The 20,005-nt window shown below is 35.5% G+C and overlaps 3 protein-coding genes across 5 annotated transcripts; 2 read left to right on the forward strand and 1 right to left on the reverse strand.

Annotated features, from left to right (window-relative positions):
* The first annotated feature begins 848 nt into the window (after positions 1–848).
* On the forward strand, positions 849–5,377 carry LOC137832335 (uncharacterized). Its single transcript, XM_068640436.1, has 8 exons — positions 849–1,182; positions 2,093–2,491; positions 2,801–2,921; positions 3,395–3,710; positions 3,957–4,029; positions 4,451–4,541; positions 4,631–4,710; positions 5,027–5,377. Exons 1-8 carry the CDS (start codon positions 1,129–1,131, stop codon positions 5,159–5,161), a joined length of 1,269 nt encoding a protein of 422 aa, XP_068496537.1. The 5' UTR covers positions 849–1,128; the 3' UTR covers positions 5,162–5,377.
* Positions 5,378–6,295: 918 nt separating this feature from the next.
* Positions 6,296–10,226, forward strand: LOC137832333 (uncharacterized). Its single transcript, XM_068640435.1, has 7 exons — positions 6,296–6,931; positions 7,388–7,537; positions 7,719–7,844; positions 8,052–8,114; positions 8,528–8,644; positions 8,764–9,230; positions 9,428–10,226. Exons 1-7 carry the CDS (start codon positions 6,421–6,423, stop codon positions 10,037–10,039), a joined length of 2,046 nt encoding a protein of 681 aa, XP_068496536.1. The 5' UTR covers positions 6,296–6,420; the 3' UTR covers positions 10,040–10,226.
* Positions 10,227–11,779: 1,553 nt separating this feature from the next.
* On the reverse strand, positions 11,780–19,689 carry LOC137832336 (uncharacterized). 3 transcript variants are annotated; one of them, XM_068640438.1, is made up of 8 exons: positions 19,389–19,689; positions 18,942–19,280; positions 15,892–18,260; positions 15,540–15,809; positions 14,827–14,907; positions 14,411–14,522; positions 14,268–14,334; positions 11,780–12,114 (listed from the first exon to the last, which is right to left on the reverse strand). In XM_068640438.1, the coding sequence occupies exons 1-8, from the start codon at positions 19,474–19,476 to the stop codon at positions 12,066–12,068; spliced, it is 3,375 nt and encodes a 1,124-aa protein (XP_068496539.1). In that variant the 5' UTR covers positions 19,477–19,689; the 3' UTR covers positions 11,780–12,065. The 3 variants fall into 3 exon arrangements, with proteins under 3 accessions (XP_068496539.1, XP_068496540.1, XP_068496538.1); XM_068640439.1 differs by having other exon boundaries at positions 15,597–15,809; positions 15,892–18,275; positions 19,389–19,605; XM_068640437.1 differs by having other exon boundaries at positions 15,892–18,275; positions 19,389–19,605.
* Between the last annotated feature and the right edge of the window lie 316 nt (positions 19,690–20,005).

The following is a 20,005-nucleotide window of genomic DNA, read 5'->3' on the forward strand; positions in this document are numbered from 1 at the left end:
GTTAGAATATTGGTATATTTGAAGAATATCTTTAATAAATTAATATATTTCACTAAATTAGTGTGAGTTGATTTATCGGAGATGTTATCTGGAATTATGATTCGTAAGGAGTTTCCATAATTGTTATTATTGTCATTTATTGAACATATTTAATGTATATTAATGCGAGACCGAATAACATGACTTGTCCGTACTGACTGCTACATTTCCGTAAATTGTAAAAAAAAAAGTTCTCCTACCTAAATTATGAGTGTAATGTTTATTAAAAACTTATTTTGTTTTTTGAAAACATTTTAAAACTATGATAAAATAATTATGGTTTTGTAGGAGCGTAAATTTAAATTTCATTTAGTGTAAATTACTGTGAACAATTGCGTTACTATTAACTAATAAAAGCATTTGGGGTTTGAGAAACACAAGAGCGGAAAACAAGGAACGTTAATGTTTTGCGTTTGTGTCTTCTCCTGTGGAATCTGAGAAGTTTGTTGAAGAAACAAAAGAAAGAGAGTGAGCATTGTATTTGGCATTGCTTTGCTTTTGATGCCTCTTTAAATTTCAGAGTTAAGCTTTTCAGCTTTTGCGTGCTTCATCTTATCTTATGACAATCACAAACTGAAAATAAAATATTTTTAAATATAATGCTGTTAAAGTAATATTTTTTTAAAGAAAAATTAACACTAGAATTGTGTTGCTTATAATGATTTAAAAAAAACCTAATTTAATTTAAACAAATACTCGAGTACACGATTTTTTTATTTAAAATTAGTTATCCTAAAGACATTTTGCTGATAAAAAAAATCCTAAACACAAACTTATTATTTTTGTAAAAAAGTACATTCGAATGTTTTAATATTAAAAGTCTAGGTAGAAAAAGTGACGCAGAAATTCAAGAATGAAAAAGATTCCGTACTGTGATAACGTAAAAATTACAGAAATAATGTAAAATAATTTCAAGGGAAGGAACTGCAGTCTTCAATAGTTGCTTGATTCTTTTTTTGTTCAATCTTTGTTGGATTCTATTCCCTTCACTTATCTCTTTCTCTCTCCTTTTTATTTTTTTCTTCTTATGCTTTTCTCTTTGGTTTTTTCCCCTCATTTTGCGCTTTTTGATCTTTGTAACTAGCTATAATGCAAGCTCCTCAACCATCACTCACTGATGAAGCTCCCGAGATTTCCCATCAGGTTCTCTTACCATATCTTGCATCTTTAACATGCCAAGTTCTTTTCTTTTTCACTTTATTGTTTCTCCTTTGCCTTTTTCATTTGATTTTACAACTCTTCTTTATATCCCCTTTTTATTTTGATTCTTCATATGGCACTGGATTATCTCCCTGTTAGTTTCCCATTCATGTCTTTTGATGGGTATGCCATGCAGTGACTGGTGTTTGATTTTTTGATCCAATTAAGGGGTTTCTAATTTTAGCTTAGTCTGCTGTTTCTACTTAAGACTGTTCTTGAAAAGCCCGTGTTTTTAATTGTTTTCCTTAAACGTTTGTCAGTTTCAATATTTAGAATGTTGTTCGATCGGGATCTTTAGCATGTCAACATGTGTGTATGTGCTGTACTTGTTGGTTTTGTTGTTTCAATTATATGAGGGTAAAGGAGAAGAGGAGGGAGAACATGCATGTGCTCTAACCGGTGGTGAGAAAGTTTTGATTTTAAGATTTTTTAGATCCTTGAAGTTGATGCATCAGTTATGTGCTCTGACGGATAATGTCGTTTGCAAAAGGGGTTCTGGATATGACCTTTTCTTCTTAACTTCTTTGACATCTTGCTGTGTTTTGATTTACCAGTTTGTGTAGAGCAATTTATATGTTTTTGCCTGTTTCATTGGTTTAAGCACTTGATTCAATTGTTCAATCTCCGTGTGAGAAGAGGACATCTAGTAATGATCAACTTGATAAAGATAATTAGTTATTCATCATGGAACTAGATTTGAGTGCGAACTTTTGATGTGCTTGCATTTTAGTTATTGCATTCTTGATGCTTTTCGTAATATTTTTGCTATATTATCCGCTGTTCTTTGCTAAATTATGCCAAACTGCTGGGAGCCTGGCACAAGCTTTTGTTAAAGTGTCCTTGTTACATGCAGGCTGTCCCACTGCGAAACAAAGAAGTTTCAGATAGTGGACCCGGTGGTAGGCGCCCTGATATTTCACTTCAAGTTCCTCCTAGACCTATAGGGTTTGGGAGCACTAGTGGTGTGAGGGCTCTGGATCATTCTCAAAGTTTCACTAAAGGGATATCATCATCAAGAGGCTTCTTGCGGGCCTTGAGCTTCAAAAGAAAAGGAAATGTAGTGGATGGAGAAAGAAGCAGCCTACTTAGTTCAGACCCCAAGACAGCTGCAGACAGTTCTAATATGGCCTCCATATCTGAAATTGCATGGAAAAGATGCACTTCTCTTCCTGTTACACCTGCATCAAATCTGTCTCCTTCAGTCGCTACACCCATTTCTGCAAGGACATATACTGAACAAATTAAGCCACATGTAAGTTATCTTCTAGTTTGCTTTATTTAAATATTTTCAAGATGAAATTTTGTGCTAACTGTACCTGTAGCCATAGAAAAAGAGAATCACATTTAAAGGTTATATTACCCTCAGGAATCAGGATATTGTTCGAACATGCTATCAAAGAAATTTTCAATGGTGTATTTTATAAAGCATGAAATTGAAAGTCATGTTTAGTGCCTTCTTTAGCATATTTTAGATGCATGATTGCATAAAATTAAGGATTGCCTTTGGTATAAAAAAAATTAGAATAAAGAAAATGCCTGTTATCTGTAATTTTGTATGCAGAAAGAGGTTGATCGTTCTAAGGTTTCAAGGTCCCTTTCTGTACCTGGACGAAATCTTGTTATTGTAAGATCTGTCTCTTTTTCTACTCGTAGTGAACAGGAGCAACAAGATCCAAATGATGGTATGTTATGCCGTAAACTCTATTATTACAGTTTCATAGTCCTACTTTTTTCCGTTTTTCATTATTAAGCTTGAAGATATCTAATAATTTTCTGAAGTTTGAAATTTTTTTAAATCCCACCTCCAGTGACATTTCCCCACATCACCATGTTCATTTGTTTGATGGATTTGAGTTTAAAAGTCTCTTAAAGTGGATTATTTGATGTTAAGGTTTCTGTTAATTGACTTTTATCATAAACAAATAATTCAAGTCAAGGGTTTGACACCTTATCATAATCATTCTATTGGGTAGAAATTTTCTTGATCCGTGGGCGAAGTGTGAAAATGTTGTTTGTTGACAACTGACAGAATGAGGGAATAGTTCTGTTATTTTTTGAACCATTGAAGTGTAATTAACACTGGAGTTACTTTACATGTTTTGTAGCACATATCACATTTGAAACTTATAGGAACTTTCTATACTTGGCCAATTAGATCAAATAACTCCTGTGCCAGTAGAAGTTACTTCCGATGAGGAAATTCCTGAAGAGGAAGCAGTGTGCAGGATATGTTTTGATGTGTGTGATGAAAGGAATACCTTTAAAATGGAATGCAGTTGCAAAGGTGACCTGAGACTGGTACATGAAGAATGTTTAATTAAATGGTTTAGCACAAAAAGAGACAAGAAATGTGATGTATGTAGGCAAGAGGTTCAGAATTTACCTGTAACTTTGCTTCGTGTGACAAGCTCGATTCAACGACAAAACAGACAGACGCAAGGTCAGCAGAGCCTACATCCAGAGTCAATAAGGTGATTTGAAAACCATTTTCTCAAATAAAGCAATCCATTATATTCCATTATTTACCATACACTTTATTTTTTGGTAACTGTATTATTTAGCATGGACACTTTAGGTGTCTTCAATTGAGCCAGATGACGTCCCGTCATTCATGAAACCGACCTCATCTAGTGAAATCCTTTTGTATTGTTGTATAAGCATTTGATTGTTTCTGTATTTCAGTCTTTTTTGGCTAAATTTCTTAAACTTATTTGCAGCGCATGGCAAGACTTTGTGGTGCTTGTCCTGATCAGCACAATATGCTACTTTTTCTTCCTTGAACAGCTACTGGTATGCCTATTTCCTTTGACAAATGACTTCTAACATCCATCATTGAAGAAATCTTCCTTGTGTGTATTATCTCCTTTATGGTTTGAAGGTTATTCTTACTTTTGGACATTTCTTGCTCTTTTAACCCATTAGGTTCATCTAAAGCATAGAATTCATATGTATAGAACAGAGCCAAGACTTGGAACTCAACATGTTTCCAATATATATTTTACTAAAGACTTAGGGTAACAGAAAAATGAGCAGTAGCTACTCATGCATAATTTCAGTTGTGTTACACCCTTTCACTGGTAGAAAGTAGGCTAACTGAGGAGGTAGTATTAGAATGTTTGTTGTTATGAGGTGTTTCTAATTTTTCTTTCTTTTTCTGACATTTCGTTGTTCAATAATAGTTGGTTTAAATATTGCTTGCTCTATGTTGTAGCTTCCTGAATTGAAGACTCAAGCTATTATTATTTCGGCACCATTTGCCTTTACCTTGGGCCTCCTAGCTTCTATTTTTGCAGTCATCCTGGGTAACAACCTTTTTTTTTTGTTTTTTTTTTACGAAATGATTTTTTCTTTTGAATTTTAATTGTATCTGTACTACTTGTGTTGTTTGCAGCAATTAAGGAGTATATATGGACATATGCTGCTCTCGAGTTTGCCCTTGTGGCTTTAACTGTGCATCTATTTTATACAGTGGTGAGTACGAATGTAGAAATTTCTTGTTCATTTCCCATGATTGATGCCAGATGAAATATCAACTGAAATGTGAAGGCAGGAAGATGTATGTTTCCCTTTTAAAAAATACCAGGAAAGAAAAAAATTTACAATTTGTAGAAGGAAATATAAATTATGTGTAGTAGTAGATATTAGCAGTCCATCAAAAACATTTCAGAATCTAGTTACAGTGATGTTTTCTTTGTGATTGAAAAAACTATATCCCAGATCCTTAGTTGATTACTTGACTGACTCAGGTGTACCTTTGATATGCTAAAGCTTTTTGACTCTGTTGCAGTTGCATCTGATGGCCATATATGCCATACTACTTTCATCAGTTTTGGGTTTTGGAATTGCTATGACCATCAACTACGCATATATCCAGTTTGTCACTTGGAGGCTTCAAGTCTCTCATGATGATCACCCAGTATGAATCTCCTCACAAGAGAAACAGCTTCATGGATTTTTTTTTCTCTGTATCTACTGACATGATGACCTGTCACAATGTTTACTATGAACCTTTTGTTTGTCAATCAATACCACTACCATGTAGTATATTTTTTTCCAAATAAATATCATGAAAATGTATAAGCAAGGAAAACAGAATCTTTTACAATTTTCTATGAAGTTATCAATTTATTTAACCCAATACTTTTCTGTGAGAAAGTTAAGAAGCAACAAAAAATTCTCCTTGCTATTGCAGGCAAGCTTTCTGGTTTTGCAAATAACTGATGACAAGCATCTTCCCTGGTTACATTTTTCATCCGTTGAAGATACCAATGCTGCATGAGAGCAAGTAAATACTTGTTTTTTCACACTTAAACATTGTATGTGTATATTGTTATTTCAGAAATTTAAAATAGAAAAAAATACAAAAAAGTGACATTATTATAGGAAGAGGTGCATAAGACGAAACAAAATCACCGCAGATGTGTATGCCGGTGTTTATATCTGTATTACAAGTACTAAGGAGTGTAATCTGGTTCAACAAACCGTGTGAATCACAGAAAACTTTTTTTTAAAATAAAATATTATAGATGTCAAATCATTGAAAAGATTTCTTTGACACTAATATTTTAAATTAAAAAATAACACAAGTGTTTGTTACTGTTCACATAGGTATTGGAAATTATTCATTCCCAACTTTTAAGAGTTTTATATAATTCTTATTAATTTTGATATAAATATATATAATAATGAATAAATTTGTAACTAAATTATATAAAAAATATTAAAATAATAATATTGGAGGTCGTAATATGATTATATAAAATTGATAATGTATCATTATCTTTTATAAAGATCAACACTCTCAATTAAAAACTTATACTTCTCACCTTAATAAATTAATATTTTATTTATTTTATTTTATTTTTTAATTTAAAAATATTATTATATTATTATAAACAGTATTAAATGTATTTTTTTTACTGTTCACAGTGTAAACAAAACTTTTCTCGAAAGTGAGCCACAAGCATCAATTTACAATTTACAAATGGGAGCAAAGAATAAATGCGAGTAGATCTTTCATGTGTCTTGATAAAGGCAGTCCTAAAAAATGGCAAAAAAGGATTTCCAAATACAAATAAATTGGAATCCAAGTCTCCTCCATAGACATGAAAATGCTTACAGACCTTACTTGCAATATACATAATTAATTCATAGTTTTATAGTTTTGAAGTTGTGATTGACATGGCTGAGATTGACATGGCTGAGATTGATGTTGAAAGTATTTTTCACTATGCCATGAAGGGGCAGTTCAGGGAAGTTTTAAAGGCCTACAACGAAAACCATGGTGCATTGGAGGCTAAGATCACAAAAGCACAAGACACAGTGTTGCATCTTGCAGTGTATTTTGGTCAAACGAGGTTTGTGAGGAAGGTGTTGGATGGCATCAACGAAGAGGTGTGTCTCAACGTTTTGCACATGCGAAATTCGAAGGGAAACACCACTTTGCACCTGGCAGCAGAGGTTGGAAACGTGGGCATGTGCTACAACATGGCTAAGAGGGATTCCAAACTCATTTGGGGTCGTAACAATGAAGGTGAGACCCCTCTCTTCTTGGCTGCTCTTCATGGCAAAAAAGAGGCCTTCTTATGTCTGCATAGCCTAAAACAAAACCATGATGATGAGGAAGACTCCTTGGTTAGGAACAGCAATGGCGACACCATTCTCCATTCTGCCATCTCCAGTGAATACTTTGGTTAGTTTGTCTTATTTTCTCAGTTTCATTCTTTGAGTCTAGAAGTTTCAGTCATACAGCCATTTTTATCAGTTTCTTTTGCATTAACTGTATTTAGTTTGATTGTTTGAGTTTAAAAGTTTCATTTTGATGCAAGCTTTACATCAAATATGTATTTTTACCAATGTGTCATTAACAAGGTAGAGTAGTAAATGGAAGGAAGAAGGTCTAATTTAAATCTAAGACACTTTAAAAAACGAAACATTTTTTAACTTCGAAAAACTAAACTGAAACAAAACATAAACGAGGCAAAAAAAAGGTTTTGTTGTATTATACATATTTTGTTGCTAGTGTTTGTTAAGTATAATGATTAATAAAGACAATAAATTTGATGTGTTAATAGGCATAGCTCATTCTGCTGTAAATATCTTACTCGAGTTCAATTGTTTTTCCATAAAAAAAAAATGAATTTGATAGGTTTGGCGCTTCGAATAATTAAGCTGTATCCAAAGCTTGTGAATTCTATGAACAAGGAGGGGTTATCACCTCTGCAGATTCTGGCTGGGAAGCCTAACTGTTTCAAAAGTAGCACGCGAATGGAGTTCCTTCAGAGTATTATTTACAATTGTAAGAACATGACTTTCATACTCCAAGGATTTTCTAACTTTAATACAATTATTCGCTCAAAGTCACGTCACAGAATATGCCACTGGGTTGGATCTAAGGAACATTCATATGATCTAATAATCTAAATTTTCACGTTAACTAAAGTGCTCACTACTGTTAATGGGTGATTTGTTTTGGTCAGGTACGATTGTTGATGATGAGATTGAGGAAACAGATGATGTACGTTACAATGGAGAAGATGAAACTCACCACTGCCCAATGAACTATGAAACATGCACCACCTTCTTTTCATTGTTGAAGAGTATTAGTACGTCCTTCTACCTAGTATATATCATGTCAGAGTAATGATGTGTGGATACTCCATATATCTTAGAATCTATGAACACCCTTTTTATAACTATTAATTATATCATATCACTGATTATATTTCAGTACTTTTTCTTTCTAAGTGTTAATTAGATATTTATATCCACTCATATTTGTTTCACTTGTTATATCTTTTACACTGTTACAGCAATAGGAAAAGATGACAAAGCTGCAAGCAATGACGAAGAGAAAAATGTCTCGCAAAAATCTGGTAATTTTCCCTGTTGTGTGTATTTCGTGATGCTACTCCTACCCTCTAAAACCAGTCAAAGAGTATAAACATGTATATACCAAGTCTCTTCAAATGTTATAGAATCCACCATTCCTATATTTCATTTACTATGTTAGGAAGTGTTTCCAAATACATTTTAAGTTTAACGCAATCTTATAAAATCAGCTCATAAGATGAGTTTTGTACATAATTATATACTATCCGATGGTCGACATGAGATTTCCAACAAAAACTTTATATTCTCTTTTTTCTTCAATTTAAATTTCAAATCTTATTCGGTCCTTATTTTATTTTGTCTCCATCCATCCATGCAAACATATTTTGTAGCATTCATGTTATTAAACACTAGGTGCTGCTGAAAGCACTAATGTATACAATATTTATTGATGCAGAGGAAGAACAAGCAAAGAAAAGAGAAATGAAACTTTACAGCTTCCCTCCCAATTGGGGAGCAGCGATCAAATTCCTAACTCTTATGATGAAGTTCTTGCTAATCATTTTCGGTGTTGGTAAATATATTTCTCTACTCATTGTTAGTCCAAATCACTGAGAAAATGTCAAGTGTTGCATCACTTTCTTAAAATGAAACGATTATTTGCATACAGCATGACTTTGATAACGCATGCAGGGGCAAATTGGATAGGTAAAATTCAACGAAAGAAGGTGAAACACACTCGGGCTAAGCAAGTGATGAATGAACTAATCGAGCGTAGTTCTTCTTCTTTGTACAAGAGTGATTATAGCGGAATGAGTATTCAAGGGAGTGAGAAAAGTAGAAGAATGGCAGCACCTATTTTAATTGCAGCAAAGATGGGAGTGAAGGAAGTGGTTGAAAAGATCCTTGACACAGACCCAGTGGCTATCCAAGAGGTAGACTCTGAGAACAAGAGTGCTGTTCTTTTGGCCATAGAGAACAGGCAACCTCATGTGTTCAACCTGTTGAATGAGAGAAGGTTGATTAGGGAAACTGCACTTCGACAAGTAGACAACTATGGTAACAGTGCATTACATCTTGCTGCCACCTATAGGAGTCATAAGCCTTGGCGTTTTCCTGGTGCTGCAATGCAGATGCAGTGGGAATACAAGTGGTATAAGGTCAATATTCTTCCTATCTCTCATAACAACTTCAAAAAGTTTTCACAAATCAATAGTGGTCTTAACTGTTAAGGAAAATCTACTTCTTTTAACTTCTTAACTGTTAAGGAAAAAGTTTTCATGACATGATCATGGCTTTTTCTTATAATAAAACTGTTTTAATCTATACATTTGAAAGAAATGATTGTGCTTTTCAGCTTGTTAAGGACTCCATGCCACCAAATTTCTTTGAACGTTACAATAAGAAGGGAGAAACGGCAAAGCAGCTCTTCATTAATACACACCAAGGACTTGCAAAAGAAGGTGGGAAATGGCTGACCAAAACCTCAGAATCATGCTCACTGGTAGCAGCACTTGTTGCAACTGTTGCATTCACAACCTCGACAGCTATACCAGGTGGTCCTGATCAACGCACAGGTTATCCATTACTGGAAGGAAGACCTGCTTTCAACATCTTCGCTATAACATCAATAGTTGCACTGTGTTCTTCTGTCACAGCCCTTGTTTTATTTCTTTCAATACTCACGTCTCGGTTCCAAGAAAAGGATTTTGCTTTGGACTTACCCAGAAAGCTTCTTCTGGGATTGACCACACTCTTCACATCTATAGCATCTGTCTTGGTCTCATTCTGTGCAGGGCATTTCTTTATAGTTGAAGATGAGCTCAAATTTGCAGTTTATCCCATATATGTTGCTACGTGTTTACCTGTGTCGTTTTTTGCACTTGTGCAACTCCCTCTTTACTTTGATCTGTCCTCGGCTATGATAAGGAAGGTTCCCCAGCGCTGCTATAAAGTGCATTCAACCTGAATGCATCATCATTATTACTTTTTACAATTTCATGCACTACATTGTTGTCCTAACTAACACTTTTGAACTACTCATTTAATTGGTTGTTTGTAGGCAATTACCATAAGCACTTTTGTTGTGAAGTGTATATTTTGAAAATCTCATTTCACACTAATTAATGTATCTATTACGTATACATATTTATTAACTGATAGTGAGCAGTCAAACTGTTTATTGGAAGTCTAGAACTGCTGTTGGCTTATGTTGTTAGTTAATGGGGGTGGTTTGATGGACGTTTACATTACTGTTTCCTCATTATTGAGTTATATAGTATTTATAGGGCTATGCATTCTGCATCCCTGTATGCCTTCTCAAAATATCTAACTACCCCTCCTTATACTTATATTTAACCTACTTCTCATTTCTTCTCCTCCACTTCTTCCAAAGTTAGCTGCACCCCCTACCTGCATCCCTTTCAAATTTTCTTCGTTCGTCTTCCTTCTTTCGTGAGTGGGAGAGGCTGCTGAAAATACATTCATTATCGTCTTTCATAGTTGTTGAAGAGGTAGGTATTTATGGTGTATTTTTATTCTTGGTGGTTTTGTGTGTAATTTGATTTTCGGATCTGAAAATACATTCTAGAATGTAAGAACCAAAGGTGGATTGTTGACGTTGATATGTAGAAGGAATAGGGAATAAGTTGTTGTTGTACACATGCGAATTGTCACACTCAACCACATGTTTAAGTAGCTGAGGATGCTTGTTTTACATAAAGAAAACAACTATAAGGTTATATCACACTCTTAAGGTAAATAATACACACAATTTTAACAATTTATATTTATTTTCAATTAAATTTAGTTCATAATTATCACACATGGATATATGAACACATCAGGAATGAGAATTAGGGATATCACTCCCACATATTATAGGAGTTCCTCCCTTGGGTGTCTTTATGTCGTTGTGCATAGAAATTGACAATCGTATACATGTTACGGTGTTCTAGAATTCTTATAGTTAACATTGGCCTACTTGACCGTTTGAGGTGATAGTCATATATATTATAGGAGTTCCTCTCTTGGGATATATTATAGGAGTTCCTCTCTTGGGTGTCTTTATGTCGTTGTGCATAGAAATTGACAATCGTATACATGTTACGGTGTTCTAGAATTCTTATGGTGTTCTAGAATTCTTATGGTTAACATTGGCCTACTCGACCGTTTGAGATGATAGCCATATACTCAAGATATATTGCTAAAGCTTCTTCATGCATGAGATCATTTATACCAAAAGTCAACATGTTGTAATGGAAAGCCAATAGAGACCATCATCTAATAGCTAGGTTATGTATTTTTAAATTTAACAATAATATTGTACAAAAGTTTTAATTATTAATATAAGATACTTTTATCATTCCAAAATGTTTACTTTTGTAAATATTAATAAATTACTTGTTTTAAAATTCAAAAATGGCCTTTAAATAAATTAATTGGGTTTGAAATTAATTTAATATATATATATATATATTTAAAAAAATCTAAAAAATAATGTATTCCAGAATGTGTAATTCAAAATACATATTTTGTATTTTAAATTCTAAATTTTAAAATATAGAATATGAATACAATTTTAAAAGAGTAAAAATAGATTTTTAAATTATATGGGATGCAGTTAAATTTTATGGTTGCAGATTTCAAAACCCTTATTTATAACCCTTACAGCACTTTATATTTTTCTCTCCCGTTTGTAGCGCTAATGTGAAGGCATAAAGTACATGAGATACCACCAGAGCAACATACAACGTTGTTTCATCTCAAACACTACCACTAAGATTTACAACCTCGATCTGCATCACTCAATTGTCACAAAAAGAACTATTTAACTAAAAGACGAGCAAAACCACCTTTCTAAGATTTCTACACAATAAATACATGTGTTAGAAAATATCTACATGACCTAATCTACACATTATAAAGAGGAAAAGTAGAAATGGAACCACTCTACATTGAGTCACAGGTGCAAGTGTTCCGTTGTCTCTTTTCAACTATACGGCGGAACGAGTTTTCTTCACATGGTCTGCAAAAAGTCGATGCCTGCAACCAAAATGTGCACATCAGGACTGAACTACCATAGATAATGAAACCCATCATTTAGAAGATACAATTTTCTAGGCACTAAATCAGACATAAAAAAAAATTGGGAGTACAAAATTCTTGCTAAGAAATTGGCTAGCATAATAATGGCAAAGCCTCCAACCCACTACCTGAGGGAATAAGATATGCATCTAATGAAAGTTTTCTTCCTAAAAGAGAGATTCAATTCTTTATTAAAAGAGAAAAGAGAAATTTTGTAATAACGTGAAAATGGGCCATAACACATGATGCGTCTGTCTGGACACCAGAGTTAAATAAGGAAATAAAACTCAAACGTTAGTGATTCAAATTCATTAGTAACACGAGCTAGGGGTGCTCATGGATTGAAAATCCAATCCAAATCCATATCCATTTTAACTAGATCAAATTTAAGACTGTTTCTTCCTGCACCTCCATACTTTCTTCTCTCACCTCCATATTTTTTCAAATTTCCAAAAATGCCCCTCTATACTATTCCGGATTACGTAATTCGAAAGTCATTTTTTAAATTTGTAATTAGCTTTTGAATTACATAATTCGGAAGCCTTTTTTCATATACATGATTAATTTTTGGATTACATAATCCGAAAGTCTTATTTAACTTCCGGATTATGTAATCCGGAAGTCTTTTTTCAAACGAGTTATATAATCCGGAAACTACTATATGGGGGTGATATAAGAAGGATAAAAATGTATTTTCATGTTATGTATGGAGGTGGCAGAAGAAGATATGGAGGTGCAGGAAGAAACAGTCCAAATTTAAATGGATTTTTTTTAAATCCATTTAAAGTGGATTCAATTCATTTCACTTTGTTATGGTCACACACTAACTTGGCTCGAACCGGGCCTAATCAGACTCAACCAGAACACGAACCAACTCAGTTTGACATCGGCCCGAGCCCGGACAACTCAACATTGGTCCGGGCCCAGATGACTCGACATCGGCCCGGGCCCAGATGACTAGACATCCGTCTGGGCCCGAACGACTCGACATCGGCCTGGGTCCGAACGACTCAACATCGGCCCAGGCCCGCTTGGCTCGACATTAGCCAGGCCCCAATCAACTCGACATCGGCCCGAGACAAGACGACTTGTCATTGGCCCGAACCCAGACGACTCGACATCGATCTGGGCCCAATCAACCTGGGGCCGCTCGGACCAGGGCCCAATTGACTGAACATGGACCTAGGCTTGCTCCACTCGACATTGGCTAGGGCCCATTCGACTTGAGATCGACCCAAGCCCGAGAGACTTGACATTGGCCCGAGCTCGGGATACTCGACATCGCCTCGGGCTCGAGAGACTCAACATCAACATGGGCCCGTTAGGCTTGACATCGGCCCGGACCCAATCAACTTGACATCGACCCGGTCCCGCTCAGCTCGACATTGGCTAAGGCCCAATTAACCTGACATCGACTCAGGCCCATTCAGCTCAACAACGGCCTGAGCCCAATCAACTAGACATCAACTCGGGTCCGGGAGACTCGACATTGACCTGGGCCTGTTAAACTCGACATCGACCCGAGCATGGGAGACTCGACATTTACTCGGGCTCGCTCAACTCAACATTGGCCCGGGCCAAATCAACTCAACATCGACCCGGTCCCGCTCCACTTGACATCGATTCAGGCCCACTCCACTCAACATTGGCTCGGGCTCGTTAAGCTCGACATTGGCCTGGCCCGTTCGGCCCGGGCCCAACAACTCAACATCAGCCCAGCCTTGCTCGGCTCGACATCGACTCAGGATTGCTCGACTCGACAACGGCCAAGGCAGGCTCGGCTCAAAATTGGCCCGGGCGCGCTCGGCTTGATATGGGCCCGGGACTGCTCGGTTAGACATTGGCTAGATTGTCTTGGCTTAACTTGGATCGGGCCAAGTCAAAATCCATCCCAAAATGCAATTTGGATAATCCAAAAATGTATCCAATGTATATCTAATCCATATCCAATTGAATGAATTGGATTTAAAATCCAAAAATATGGATTTGAATTTGAAATAAATCTATTTAAATGGATTAAAACTAATATGGATATGGATAATTATGGATTGGATTTTGTAAATTTGGATTTTTTACCCTTAACACGAGGAAAAGAAAAAAAAAAATCTGACCTTTGATACTCCAGCTTCTGTGTAACTATGCCAGTCAGCAACAGTTCTGACTTGTACACCATTACCCCTGCAGGTGCAAAAAATGGTATTTTAAAATTTGCATATGGAAAAAGTTTTCAAAGCAAAGTGAAACAGTTTCTAACCCTTCTCAAGAAAAGGCACCGAAAAGGCATAATCTTCTTCACAGGATAAGATCAGCAAATCGTCTGGAACTGTGTGGCCCTTCAAAACGGATTTTCCAACTTTCTCCACAACCTTGGCAAATCGTTACAGACAAAAATAATAATTGAGATAGATCAAGTGTAATTTCGAAAAATTGAACCAAAAGAAAGATTTGTTCGATGTGGACAAGTGTCTATATGTTTTCTCAATTGCTTTGATTATACAAATAATAATAAGAATTATACTGATTATACAAATAAAAATTACTTTGATTGTTAGTCTATATGATTTGTTCACAAAAAATCATGAAAAGAAGGAACTATCACAATTGTAAAGATATAATTTTCTTCAACCATATATGTGCAATTGATGAATATACATGGAGAAAGATGCATACCTGTCCATGAACTGCTCTTGCTAAATTTGAAAGAATCTCTTTACTAGGTTTAGTACTTGGGGTGATCAATACTCTTCGACCCTACAGAAAATTATGATCATTTTACTAGGAGCAACATGAGGATAATGCATGTTTGTATATAAAAAAGGTTTAATTATTCTTTTATACCTCCTAAAAGTTAAATTCTGGTTCACTTAGTTTTGGTGTAGGATTTTATCCCCCGTAAGCCATGTTTAGCTGATGTAGTTTCATAATGAGAAATTAAGTTGTAGCACTGAATTTTATGACATGAACTAGTTTACGACTATTCTTACATAGATGAAGCAGCAGAAAAATTTCACATCAACAATAATCTAACCAGGGGACTCAATAGAAAGTTGAAAACTATGGGAACAACTGTTACAATTAAAACCAGAGGGGTCAAAATAAAAGTGATAAAGTAAGCCTTATCTCACCGGGTAGGCTATCCATATACACAAATACATATAGGACATGATGAAAACAATTTATAGGTGTGAGACCGAGAGATGGGTCTAATAATCCCGTGATTCTTTGAATAGATAGTCAGAATTAGAAATTACTAAAAATTTGCATTATCTCTTCTAAAAACAAATGACTTTGTTATAATCCCATCCCTGTTGGTGACAACAAATCCATAATCCAAGAATTAAATAATACTCCAAACTCATTTCACTATGTATGTCATATATTACCTTTAATAGAGGATGCTGAACTGCTAGTGCTAGTGAAACTGGCAAGCTGAAACCTACCTCCTTTTCCTTTTTTGCATCCCTCAATATGTGATTTCTCTCATCAATAAAACAGTTAGCTTGTCCACAGCTCTCAATCCACAAGTGTGTGACCACCAGTTTACCAAAAGCAATAGCTTCCAACATATTTCTGGTACGTACAAATTGATCAGCTATGAAGTGGGTAGCATCTGCAATGGAGGATACCACAGAAACTCCAAGCCGTGCTAAAATCTGCAGTGAGCACCAGAATATGTCTGAAAACCACACATTTGTACTTACTAATAGAAGTTTACAAAAAATAATTAAATGATACCTTCTTCTGATGCTTAATAATATCTTCGTCCAAGTGGCGGCTGTAAAGAACTCGAACATTAGTCATGTCCCTCCTCTTCCTTGAATCTTTAGACGGAGTAAGTAATTCAGGTCTGATATCACTCAAGCTTTGAAGTTCCCTGTTGAGCTCCTTTCGAGATACTTTAAGGCATGATGTCGGATTTATATTGCATGATTGTTTGTAATATTCGTCACCCACACAAACAGGTGATGCATCATTCACAGGCCTCTTATACTTTGATGGAGTTGCAGATACCTTGTTCCTCTCTCTTGGCGATTCATCTGAACTGGCTTCAGAATTATTAACATTATCCCCTGGGTTTGCCTTATCTAAATTTAGCTCTGATATTTTCCCTTGTTTTCGATCAACAGAAGATATTACTGAACCATCATATGAAGATGAGTGATCTTTGCAATTTACATGTGATTTGACATCAGAATCTGTTCTCATTTTTCTCTTCCTAGCAGTAGATTTCCCAGTATCTTCAGGTTTTGCAGATGCTTTGGATGAACAAACTAATGTTTCAGATCCTAAATCATGATCAGACAACTTCCTAATTCTAAGAGATCTCCTTCTTTTAGGATAATCTACTATATCCAATTCAACATTGTCACTGAAACTACCAACACTTGCCTTCAGAGCCGAAGTCCCCAAGTGACTCAATTTGGAATTATCACCTACTTCAAAGTCATCAGAAGATCCTGTAGTAGATTTGGAATTCAATGTTTTGGATGCCTGTAGGCCAATTCCACTGCTTTTCTCAAGGGAATCAATACCTATATTTCCATCTCTCAAACTCTTGGGTGGTATATCACGGTTTATTGATTGATTTACCGATAAGGATCGTCTAGTTCTTTTGGCAATTGGTGAAAAATGACAAACACCATTATGCAATTCCCTTTTGTTGACCAAACTACCTCTACTTTCTTCATTATTGCCATCGGGATTATTCAACTCATCAAGCTGGTTGCTTTTCAAAGCTCTAGCTGACTTTCTTTGCACAATTATCGGAGACAAGGATACTCTACCATTTTTTTCATTATCACTGGAGGTTTGGTTGCCTTCTGCATTTAACTTACTCCTCTTTGATCTTGTCATTATACTGTCCCTTCTGTGTTGCGTGACTTCTTTAGTGCTTCTCTTTGATAAACCTGAAGTTTGCAACAATGATTTAACATCAACTTTCCTTTTCCTGTCGCATTGTGCCAATTGTTCCTTTGACGAAACAAGCCCCACTTTTCCAATAGAGTTATTAAGTTTATAATTTAAACCACTTCTAGTAACATGAGCAGTATCATTATCAACAATATCCTTGGCATTGCACAATGTTTCCATAGCCTCAGCAGCCATTTGAGTATCTGGTCCTACATCCAACATCTGTTCTCCTGCATTAGCAACGGGCTCCATCTCTCCTCTAGAGAAATCAATGTCGAATTGTTCATCCAATTCCTTAGCAAGATTCCGTTTTAATTTTATTGTTGCTTCTGGTACAACACTGTCCCTTACTTTCAGAATATTCATCCCTACTCTTGAATCAGATTTAACTGCACTCTTTCTTTTATTAGGAATATTCCCGTCTTCCTTATCATCATTTAGATTTACTCCACATGCTCTCCTGTTCCGGAATCCCGGCAACGACCTTGGCCTATGTGTTTCACCCTTAAAAAAATCGTTCTTCCTCCTTAGATATATATCTCCCCCACCCTCGTCTTCACGGCTATCATCCCAGTCATAAATACTAGTTCTTCCAGCTTTGCCTTTATCATTTACGGTCTTGGTCAAACTGTGTTGCCATTTTGTACTCGGAATGGATTTGGACTTTTCCTCCCTATTCTTAACACAATTAGATTCTTGATCAAACTCTGTGATATTATCTTTAAGAAACCTATCAACAAAGTCAATAGCATTGATCTGTGACAATACTCCAGGTTCTTGAGAGTTGACGTAGCTTAACCCTTCCAATTCACCATGGTAAATAGGAAGCTTGTCTAGGTCATCTCCTTCATTAAAAACATTGCCGCTAAGACAAGTTCCATTTGTTTCAACAGGTATATCATCGCTGAAAAGCTTTCTCACTGTCGACTTAGCAACCTTACCCTTAAATCCCCCAACTTCCACACTGTATTTCCCATTATCATTTTCCTGATCAACTCCCCCAACCTTCTCAGAACAACTAAGAAAGGACTCCCCTTTATCTTTTACAACCAGTGATTCCTGGTATTTCTGACCAGTACCCTTGACAGAATTGGTCACATCCTGATTTTCTTTAAAATCCACCTTGTGAATGGCAAGAGCAGCTTGCCGCAAAGATTCTACACGGAGAAAAGCAAACCGCGGTGGCATTGAACCTGAGAATATATAAACTTTAATAGGAGAGTCAAATGAAACAAAACACATTCACATGTTACATTTCAGGGGGGGGGGGGGGAATATATTACAAAATAATCAACCTGGCAATGTATTTAGTCCTACAGAGAAAGCTAAGACAGTAAAGTCAGATACAAAATATTGTAGAAAAACAGAGATGCCACTTCTCCTAAAAGAATATGAAAAAAATCATCATCCCACCCAACCAAATTAGTATGTATTTCACCCCAAAGGCAAGCTAATCAAAACATAATATTGGGATGAAAGTCATAGATAATCCCAAGTTCATGATTTGTCAGCCAACTTTTCTCTTCTCCAGCATGCATGCCTACTAGTGCAAGAAATGGGTATAGACAAATAAAGTTTCCACAATTATTATTATTTTCAATTATCACTAAAATTGCCAATACACGTTATTAAACACCTGAGAATTAATAAGCCACAAACAAAATGGACATTATTAAAAAACACCACTTCAAAGCACAGAACACTTCAAAACACCACTTTTCAGTTCGCTGTTTCCATTTATTTTCACCAATCCAACTGTTGAAATCTCTAAATTCACATACAAGAAACAAAGCCATGACAGCTGAAACAGTGTAATGCACCCAAGGAAAAAAGAAAAATAAAGAACAAAAATCCGAATTGAATCACTCACTCACCAGAACTGTTTCGCTGACACGATTTATCCTTTCTGCTGCCCACGGCTTCACTATTGCCACTGTCAACAGATAGCTCATCATCATCCACATTCTCCAAAATTTGCGTTCTATCCGATTCACACTCTTCCTCCGGCAACTTAGTCTCACCATCGCCCAACGCCTGAGTTTCACTGGCAAGGTTCATCGCTTCGTTTTCCAAAATGTCGTCATCTTCATCAAATACCTGAGTTTCCCCAGCAAGAACCAACGTTTCGGTATCCAAAACACCGTCGTCGTCGAAAGGCACGGTATCTTCGAAGTACCGCCACTCGTTGTCATCGCAATCATCGTCCTCCACACCTGAGATTTCAACAAAACAAACAAAAATGTTACATTTGATGCAAAATTAGGGGATTCAATCTCATGATAGATACAAAAGAAATTGAATTAAAGAAAATAAGTACATACCATCGGCGTCGAATGGTTGAGTGTCAACGTAGTCAAAATCTGCGTGGATTCCACGATCATCCTTAGCGGTGGAATGATTGGGACTCATCGCTTAAAACCCTTACCAGAGATTAGGGCACTGAAACAGATAAGAAAGGATTAAAGAGCCAGAAATTTTTTGGAGGGAAAATGTGGCGGGTTTTTGGAGTGGAACGCTTAAAAGAACAATGTAGATACAAAAAGGTCTGAAACAATAGTAATTGGTAACTTTTTCACATTTTAGGGTTCTAAAATTTTTTGCAATTCTCTCTTAGTGCGTGCTAGTAACAAGTTTACTATGTAACCGTTTTGTACTCACTTTTCAAATAAATAAAAATTACTTTTGATTACTTATTTACATATTCAATTTTTCCTACAATTTAGTTCCTTAATTGTAAATGCAAGTAATTTACTTTATTTATTTTTTAAACTAAATTTAATAAAAAAACATGATTATAAAAATTTCACAGTACTGTAATTATGGAGAACATATTAATAGATTGATTACTATATAAACATTGAAATAAAGTTAAAATATATATATATATAAATAAATTATTATTTAAACTTTTTATAATCTTAAAAATGATATATGATGT

The sequence above is a fragment of the Phaseolus vulgaris genome, chromosome 6 (genome assembly GCF_000499845.2).
Source record: "Phaseolus vulgaris cultivar G19833 chromosome 6, P. vulgaris v2.0, whole genome shotgun sequence".
Taxonomy (NCBI): Eukaryota; Viridiplantae; Streptophyta; class Magnoliopsida; order Fabales; family Fabaceae; genus Phaseolus; species Phaseolus vulgaris.